This window comes from Elgaria multicarinata, chromosome 9 (assembly GCF_023053635.1).
Source record: "Elgaria multicarinata webbii isolate HBS135686 ecotype San Diego chromosome 9, rElgMul1.1.pri, whole genome shotgun sequence".
Lineage (NCBI taxonomy): Eukaryota > Metazoa > Chordata > Lepidosauria > Squamata > Anguidae > Elgaria > Elgaria multicarinata.
In genome coordinates, this window is record NC_086179.1 from 96,947,504 (window position 1) to 96,957,432 (window position 9,929).

At 42.7% G+C, this 9,929-nt stretch overlaps 1 protein-coding gene across 1 annotated transcript; it reads right to left on the reverse strand.

Annotated features, from left to right (window-relative positions):
- Positions 1 to 1,449: 1,449 nt before the first annotated feature.
- On the reverse strand, positions 1,450 to 9,370 carry MANSC4 (MANSC domain containing 4). The gene is made up of 3 exons (XM_063135027.1): positions 9,142 to 9,370; positions 3,639 to 3,773; positions 1,450 to 2,096 (listed from the first exon to the last, which is right to left on the reverse strand). Exons 1-3 carry the CDS (start codon positions 9,368 to 9,370, stop codon positions 1,450 to 1,452), a joined length of 1,011 nt encoding a protein of 336 aa, XP_062991097.1.
- Positions 9,371 to 9,929: the final 559 nt, after the last annotated feature.

Below are 9,929 nucleotides of genomic sequence, written 5' to 3' on the forward strand. Positions count from 1 at the left end.
CTGAAGGCTTATATCATGATCTTGTGCTACAAACACCAATGATAAAATGCATGATCTTCCAAATTCCTTGCACAATTATTTCTGTGTGGCACATGACGGAGTTATAAAAATGGCAGATGGTGCACTGTATTCATTAGTGTGGGCCTCTGAGCTGTCATGTTCTGAAAAGTTAGCACACAAAATGGCCTCTAGTGTAAATTGGGCCCTGGTATGTTCCAAGTATCCTTAATCATCTGTTGCCATTATCATTCTAGGATTTCCCCCACCCCTAATTCCTGTCAGAAAATGGCAACGTAATAGCTGACTGCCAGAAAGTCTAAACATACATTTTGACTGTCAGAATCCTTTCACTTTCAGTTGCTGTAGCTGGTAGGCATGGCAGAATAGTACATTGCCTCTGAGCAGAGAGGAACAGAGCATATCAAAAGCAAATGCTGTAAATTGGGTCCCAGGCATTTTTTGCAGGTGAAATTAGGAAATGTTCACGAGGTACTACTCTGCTAACCTCATAGGCTTTCACATGGATAGGGGCCATTTTCCCATGGAGAAAATGGAACTACTTATGAGAAATATAGAATTGCTGCTAAAAATGGCTGCCATGTGTCATCTCACACTGCCATTCCATATCATAGGACTGTCTGGCTTGTGTGGGGAAATGTATGTGTTCAGGTGTTTAGGGAAATTGAATGAGTAGCTAAAGCTTCAGGAGATGAGAAATAGAGACAGAGAGAGTAAATTACCAGCTGCACGGAGATTCCGGACAGGGTTTATTTCAGGTTCATCCACTGGAATTAAGCTGTAGAAAAATCAGAAGAGCCGAGAAGACATATAGGGATGTAAATGCTCCTTGGACTGCAAGGGGGAGACTTGACAATCGGTGGACCTTTTTGATAACAAGCGTGAGGGAGCCCGTGTGTATCGGGGTGGACTGGGTCTGGCCTTGCCCCAGCCATCAGTTCACTAGGTGGGCTTAAGACAAGCCTTTGGCTTCTCACAACCCCAATCCCCTACAGCTGCAATATGAAGATAATGACAGTGATGTATATTAGGCATGTACTAACGGATGCTTATGGCTGAAGTGCTCTATACATCGTAAGAGTGACTAATGCAAGCGTCTATATTGAACTTTGGTGTAGTGATTCCATTATTGCAGCACTTTATGTAATATTTCATAATGCTTTGTGGTGTAGTGATATACAAAGGGTCTTGCTAAGGAAAGGTGTTAAAAAAAAACACCTGTTCAAACAAAGCATCTAAACTGAAAAGGTAGCGGTATCTCTGTTCTAATTTAATAGCAAAATACTCAGAATACCTGTAACCAGTGCAAAACAGACAAAATTACTGCATTTTCTACACAAAGATAGCAACATTTTCCTTTTTTACCCATCAATCATCCCACTCCACCTCCCCATGTGGAATACAAGCTCTTCACTGTACTTTAACCATGGTTTATCTTGTAAATTGCCTGGATACTACTGACATGCCTCTCCGTCTTGGTTTATAATGGCCGCTCCTCTTTTGGTGGCGTCCCGTTGCAAGAAAAACAGTGCAACAGCAGACCAAAGTCAAGGAAGAACAAAGCACCACCGGAAGCAGCCAGCTCCTCCTTCCCACCTCTCCTGAAGCTGGCCTCTCGCCTTCGCCATCTGAGGTGTAGTTCCTTCCGCTGTATCCTTTAGTTTCATTCAAGTGTTTGCTGCTATTCAGATGGGCTGGGCTGGGCAGATGTGATAACATCTTGATGGATGTGAGCGCAGAGGTAGGAAGGGCAGTGGCATTGTCAGATGTGGCCGTTGAGCTATTTGGTTCTGAAATACCGTCTGTCACTTTAGTAAAATGGGCGGTCACTGACGCAGTTGTAGTTCCTAAATAAGGGACGGGTGCACTCCTTGCAGCATTTGTGTCACTGCTGTTTGTCACCACTGTAGAGGATGAGGCCTTGGGGAAAAGGTACCTTGAGCTGGTTGTTGCAGCCTGGCATTTTCCCAAATCAGCAACTCTTGGGCCTCCACGCCTTTCCCATTTGTTAAAAGAAGACCTAGTATTCATATCTTTAAAAGAGAGCTTCTCAAAAACAAGAAGATCTGGATCAATCCCTGTCAAAGCAGAATCCAAACACACAATGTTCAGGCTTAATTCCAGTGTGTCCCCCAAATGAAACTCATGACAGTCGTAATTACATCTTGTAACATGTCTGTGGAGGCTCTGAGGTAGGAGCTCCCTCCACTTGACTCACGGGCTGGCATTGCTGTGGGGTTAATGTTTAAATAAGCAGGTGCTTTTCTGTGGTAAAACAGTGTTGAATGCACTATACAACACAGTAATAACAGCAGAATGAAAATAGTATTAAATCAGAATTCTCTAGCGCAGGCATACACCCGAGCAGAAAAATGATGCACTCTAGCTGACAGCCCCAAAGTTGGTCTAAAACTAAGTATCTACTTGCCTCCTCTCAAACACTGCAACGAGGGTCAAAATGGACATTACTTTAAATTCATTACCTAGCAGTGATGTGCAAATAGCAGTGATATTGTCAGCTAGTTTCAGTGCTATGCCCTGCTGTAGTTTAGACAGGGGCATGCCTTAATCCTGATCAGATTCAGGAGTTCCTGGGCACCCAGCCGTACTTATTAAGGAGGCAACTGCTCTCCTCGTCACTGGACACGGCCACCTCTGTTCCAAAGTCTAATTTGTTGGCACTAAAGCTGAACAATGTCCCAGTAAGACAGGCGGGGAGGCCCCTTACACAGAAGTCCCTTCAGGGTGGCAGGGCAAGGAGGTCAGGCAGGAGGAAATGGATGGTTTGTTCTCCTTCTTGCCAGGCAAGTGCAGTGGATGCTGACTGCTCTGCTGTTGTTCCCTTCCACACCTCCACCTTTTAGATTAGGGTTCTTAGTGTCCATCTTTTAAATTAGAGTTCTTGATGTGTAGAGGTGCTTGGTGTGTTATACCTCACACCCTCCTGAGTCTATGCACAGAATATAAATTGCACTATTAGTTCTCTCTCTCTCTCAGCACTGCTATCCTGTCACAGGTCATGAAATCATTGATTGTGTAATAAGGCCACCAGGAAGCCTTCAATGACTGAAGCCATCTTCCAGTATAACACTATGGAAATATCATTGTTAAATGTCTAAAAGTGTTGCTTTCCATATGTTCAGGAATTTGTACCCTTAAGCAATTTCTAATCAATAAATTTAAGACCTGTTAAAGCTTATGGTGCTTTCAAATGGATGATGGTCATCCAAATGAATGAGGGTTACCCAAACATAACATGCAACACATCACATTTGCTAATTATACAGTAATGCTTGAAAGTAATGTATTTCATATATTTCAGGAGCTAAATATGCATAATAGCAAACACTTAATGGTGCTCTGATGCTTTCTTATTATAAAAAGTAAGAAAAGCAGCAGGAGGAGGCAAGAATTTAGAGCGGAGAAGTAGCAGTAGGGAGTAATTAGGAGTAAAGAATGGCTGGACAAAGAAATAGTTAAACATTCCACCTTACACCATTTCTCTGCTCTGAATTTCATCTCCTAAAGCTCCTTTTATTTATTTTAAAAATGTGGCTATATTGTGCACATTTGCATGTAGCATACAGTCTTTTCTTTGTGTGTGTGTAATAATGCCTTACCTGGTGTGATGTTGTATAATACAACATTGATTGTAGGCTTCAGTATGCAGCTCTCCAGAGCTGGGCAATAAATGTGTAAGCAGTTAAGGCTCTGTTTATTTGTTTCATTGTAGAAAACTGCCACGTTGCAGGAAACTAAGAACAGAAAAAGAGAAAAGTGCTGAGCTGACTTAGGAGTAAGGGTAGGGGTCCGGATCACATCTACACATGAATACATTTCCTTTGCAATAGCCTGTGGGTGTCATGACTTTTAAAAACTGGGAATATAACAGAACTGATTTGAAATTAAAGGTAATGAGTAAAAGAAAAACTGAATGGACTTGCTAACTGCCCATCTTTTAAAGAAACGTAGGCCTGATTTACACATTACATTTTTGTAAATATCAAAAGACAATGTGTTGTTGAGATAGCCAAGTATATGGAAACTCTTCTGTCATAGAAGTACACTTGTCAGACGTGGCTGCAATCATATGCTCAGTCACAAGCCCAGGTTGGTTTCTATGTAGTGCGTAGAAGGCCCTTGGATATCCCAATAGGTAGATAACTCTGCCAGCATTACCAAATTCTATCGTACATAGTTGGACATTTTATGTTGCTCTTGGATCTATGCACTATGCACTTCGTCTCTAACGAACACGTATGAAAACAGGTCATCGTCCGATAGGGAGAGATTAAAACTCTGTTTTGTTTGTTTATTATTTAATTTGTATCGCTTCCTTCCTCCAAGAAGCACCAGAAGCCTACATGGGTGCTATGGCTTTTTATCTTTCCAGCAAAGCTGTGGACTGACCCAGGATCATTCAGGGACAGTTGTGGGTTTAAACCCAGGTCTCTTCAGTCCAAGTCCAAGTGACATCCTATCTACCACAGCTTACTCTCGATGTCAAGACTGGATTTTAGCATGCCTGGATAATTACTAAAATTATGCTTATAGAGCAAACAGCTTTTGGATGGTTCATGCTGCCAGTCTTCGAGCAATATAAATGATGACAGTTAATTGTGGTTATTTGATAGTATGATAATCTCTACCTACTTCAGTACCTACTGAATTGTGTGTATTAATCACATTTTTATCCCAAGTGTCTCCAAGGAGCTCTTATTAAGTGGCCCCTCCCACTCCCATTTTATAATTTACGGTGAGCCCATGAGAGAGGTTATGCTGAGGGAGGATAACCAGTCCAAAGACACCCAGGCCGTAGCTAGACCTAAGGTTTATCCCAGGATCATCCCGGGTTCATCCCTGCCTGAGTGCTGGATGCCCTGTGTGGCACTTAGATGAACAGGTTTGACCCCAGGACAACCCTGGGATAAGCCTTAGGTCTAGCTACGCCCCCAGTGAACTTTATGGCAGAGCAAGGCTTTGAAACCAGGTCTGCCCAGCCTACATTTTTGTGAACCGCCCAGAGAGCTCCGGCTATTGGGCGGTATAGAAACGTAATAAATACATTCCTCCACTCACATTCACATTCCTCCAGTCACGTTCAACACACAGAAGTCAACTGGATTTGCAGCTGAATCTTACTTGAAGACTGACAATGGCAAAGCACCCTTCACTGACTCTGAGGGCAGCAGGCTAGATTCAGGGGCGCAGGCCAGGTCATGTGGCACATACAGCTGTATCTTCCAACAACAGAGAATAGAAGGGGAGGGGCTCAAAATGAGAAGCTGAGAATGTGCGACCGCCCCTCCACACACCCCAGCACCTGCCTCCTTGACTAATGGTAGGGCTGTCCCTGAGATGGCTAGGTACTTAAGCAAACTCTATCCTGGCATCTTGGTCAGTTCAATAGGTCAAGGTGGGGCTAATAGCAAAACTTTTCCATGTGTTTCTGTAGCTAGCGATGGCAGGCTAAAAGGTGCTGGCCCGGCCCTGGGAGTATTGTTGAGGGACCATGCACAGGGCAGTCTATCACTGAGTTCAGTATCTCAGCACCTTAATGCATGTGCATGGCAAATAATTTAACCATGTGTAGTAAATAAAATCCTCTTCTGACCTTTATTCCAGAAATCCCAGCTTTACTAAAAACAAAACAAGACATCCTGGCAATTGACCCAAATGTTTGACACAAACTTCAACACAAACATCAAGCAATTGCCCCAGGTGTCAACAAGATTGAGCCAGGTGATTTTTCTAGTGAATTGGCAACTCAACTTAAGTATCTTAATACTTCTTTGCTTATCAAGCATTAGTACATTCATAGATATAAGCTAAACTTAAACTGTCCAAATATGCAAAGCAGAATTAAGTATGCTGGCAAGGTTATCTACCAGGATATCAGAGTATCTTTAAATGTGAGTTTTGTTGTGCCAATTCAGTGCTTGAGTAACGGATGAGCTCACTCCCCCTTAGCTCTGATTTCAATCAGGCCTTTATCTTTACCCACTCATATCTTGCTCTGAGTTGGAGCTGCAACTGTGTAACGTAGAACGGCTCTTTGTTCGAAAGCTCAGTTCTGAAGACTAACCATCTATGGGTGGGAAAAGGGATGAAACATCTTGGAAGACTTTTAAAAAGTGTAGTAAGCATTACAAAGTTGAGTAATTATAGGTAGGTGTCTTGTTCCTAAGAGAAAGGCAAAAGGCAAAGCCAATCAGGTAGAATGATAATATCATAACTAATTCCCCATTTATGTGGGTTTTCCAGTAAAGTTTTGAGTTGGAAAATTATCCAATACAAATTACATTCATTGACAAAGGGGGAAAAATCTGTTTATATCAGAAAATATTCTGATGTCCTAGAGCAGAGCTGGACAACCTGTGGCCCTCCAGATATTTTGGCCTACAATTCCCATCACCCCATACCATTGGCTATCCTGGATAGGGATGATGGGAGCCATAGGCCAAATCAGCTGGAGGGCCACAAGTTGGTCACCTCTGCACTAGAGAGATCTAATGTAATATGCTTGTTTTATTTATATTTTGTAAACAATGCTAAAAAAAAAAGGGGGGACCTCATGTTAATTTGTTGCCTCAATACACCACAAGTATTTGACCTGAAATATTTGAGGGGGGAAATTAAAGCACACTTAGGCCAGATCTACACCAAGCAGGTATGACACTTTGAAAACTGTATCTGGAGTGTGTCCTGGGCCCCACTACTGTTATAAACTGTTTTAAAGCAGTAGTGTAGATCCTGCCTTAACATGATTCAATTGTTATATTACCGTATTTCTTTGATTCTAAGACACACTTTTTCCCCCATATAAACATCTCTAAAAATGGAGTGCGTCTTAGAATCTTAGAATCAAAGCTTTTTTTCTGTTGGTGATACTGAAATAAGTGTGCATCTTACAATCAATGGCGTCTTATAATCGAAGAAATACGGTATATAGGCAATTTAATTAAAGACAATATTTACCTTATTTAAAAATTTACCTTATTTAAATTTTAGGGGGGGAAAAGGTACTGAAAGCTATTGAGGCACTAATTATTAACTTTAGCATCCCAAAGAATTGTGCATGATATACTGTCAACCACTCATCCAATTCAACTGTCTTTCACTAATGTCATTGAGGCACCTTCAGTTTCGCTGTTACTACTTATTAATCCATTTAACACTGAGGCATATATGTATTTCAACTCACATACTTGCTAGGGATGATCACCTGAAAAGCATTAATTACAACTCTGAAACTGCTAAACTTGTGTAATATTTTATTTGCAATTTGCATGCATTCCTTTTTTACCTCTGAACTTAGGAAATGGGTTTTTTTCTGCGCAAAAAGAAAAAAGCACTGGAATACGTCTCCCCCATATCACTGTGGGTTTCAAATAGCTTTATACGGAGAGATTGTTTAGCAGTGACGCAGACATACAGCTGCAACTTCTTCTAGCACTCCATTTTAGGAGAGCTGGTATGTGTTAGGAAATGTAAATTACATTATGACTTAGAAATGTAAGTTATGTCTCAACAACCATGTTGAGACCGAAACTCTCAGGATGGCAATAAAAGCCCACCTTGCAGCTAGCTTTGCTTCACTCTCCTGTAACTTGTGGCATTGAAACACATGAAGACAGGTTGTCACATAGCTGTTCTCTGCTCTACATCATTGACTGACACACAGGATGTGATGATGTTATCTCATCTGTTTCAGTGCAACACATTACAGGGGAGAGGAGTTGAAGACCACTGTTTTCAGCTTTGTGTTTGGAGTATCATCAGGCTCCACTCAGGCTCCTGCTCGTGGCCTCATTTTCACTAAGATGATTAACTTATGTCTGGGTTGCAACGCTCATACAAAACCCTCTCTGCACATAGCAAATCAGATGTCAGGAAAACGAGCCTATCCTTCTCTTTGACACGCTAGTTTTCTATATGCAGGAAGGAAGTTGTATGAATGTTATATCATGTCATAGACTTGCACATGGGGTGTGCTGGATGTGCCCAGGCACACCCTAATCTCTTGCAAGGCTGTTGTGAATGCTCTCCAGCTGGCCAGGCAGCTCATACATAGATGATCCCTGCTCAACCATGGCTCCTTCCTCCTGCTAGACATGCCATGTTCGGGTTGCTTCCTGCGGGCTCCGTCGCTATGGTGGTGAGCTCAGCCCTAGCTGAGCTGCAAGCTCTGTCGCAGCAGAAGCTGCTGCTGCATTACTCCATATCTGTCCTCCCCGTCACAGTGACAGGGAAGGTATCAAGCCCTGGCCTCTCTGAAGGAGCAGGATGGGTGAGGAGGATGGGGTGGCTTACCATGATGCCACAAGAGGAACTGGTAAGAGATTGCCATTCTCTCTCTTTCTCTCTCCCCCTTTCTGCCCCACATAACCCGAGACCAGAGTTAACTTATGGAATTGGCTGTTGCAAGATGTGATGATGACCAAAAGAGGTTAAACAAATTCTTGAGGAAAGATTCATCATTAATGATTAGCCAGGAGTGGGACCTTTCACTGGCCTTAATAAAGGTGTGGGGTTTTTTTTGTTTTGTTTTTCCTATCCCTGTGCCTGTCAATATGATGGGGGTCATGTGTGTGGGACAAAGGCTGTATACTGCAAGGACCCTCTGGGGTTACAATACATCTCTGTGCATTTGGAACATGGATACAAATTGCAACCCTTTGTGAACTCCTCCATCAGTGAAGGTCTTCATACAATAGTATCCCAAATAAGGCAACAGCAACCAGTTATTTATGTTGGAGAAAGCAAAGTGGAGACTCTTAGAGACACCATCTGCAGGAGGACTAAACTTGTTCCATGACTGTAGAACTTATCAATCAAGACCTGCTCCTATTTGCATACCCCCATCCTGGTTTCTGTTTCTTGGTGGAACTCATGGCTCTCCAGATGGTGTCAGGCAACTCCCAACAGGCCCAGCTGACATGGCCAATGGCCAGGGATGATAGGAGATTGTCTAACAACATCCGGAGGAGGACCACTGTTCCCTCACCCCGCTCTAATGTGTGACAGAATGTTGGGAAGTAAGTTTTATGCAGACATACATATTTACTTATTTTTTACATGGACGACTTTGATTCTTTTCAGAGGAAGAAACTGAATCCTTACCATTCTTCAGGAGACAGCAGGTCCGACTGCACTGCTGTGCTGTGGTTTCTGTGTATACTTTGAGGATGTGGGCCCCTCTCCTCTGTGAATGCTCCAGATCAATTGTAAGGCCTGGGAATCGTCGGATCCAGCAGTTTTTGTAAAAAGTGGTGGGTGAGCAAAGGCAGTCTGATCTCCATGCCCAGCCCAAAAGCAGAAAGACTTCTGACACACCCATCAGCAGGAACATCTCAGTGGGATGAGCTTAGTAGGTGTCTTTTCCCCACAGCAGCAGCATAGTCCACCAGAGGGAGCCTATTGTGGTGGGTCAATGCTGCAAAGCTAAACAGTCTTCTCATGGCTTAGGGTCATGATCCGTCAGGGTAAGACTATGCTGGAAAGAGAAAGCCATGTTCAAACATATAGGACAATATTTTCTAATCTCTGGATAGCTGTTTGAATACTAATGAGAGAGACTCTGAAATTTACCAAAATTGATCCCCTCTGGTACCTTACACATCTGTGGAGCATTTAAAGCTGGGCCCCCATGATCTTGAGTTAGTTGCGTTTAGTGCAGAATAATAATCTTTGTCATCGCTGTGCCACTTCATCACCACTATTATAATCCTTAATAATAAGTTAATTATTGGCATTGTCTTATTAGCAAGCAGAATCAGCGAGAGTTCTAAAGGACCTATCCAAGGTGTTTAAACGTTTTTGGAGATAGGATTCAGCCCATCAGACAGCTCCTTTAGAGTTCTGGCGGCTGGTTCTGTCTAAAATCCAGAATGGATTCACAGCCCCACCAA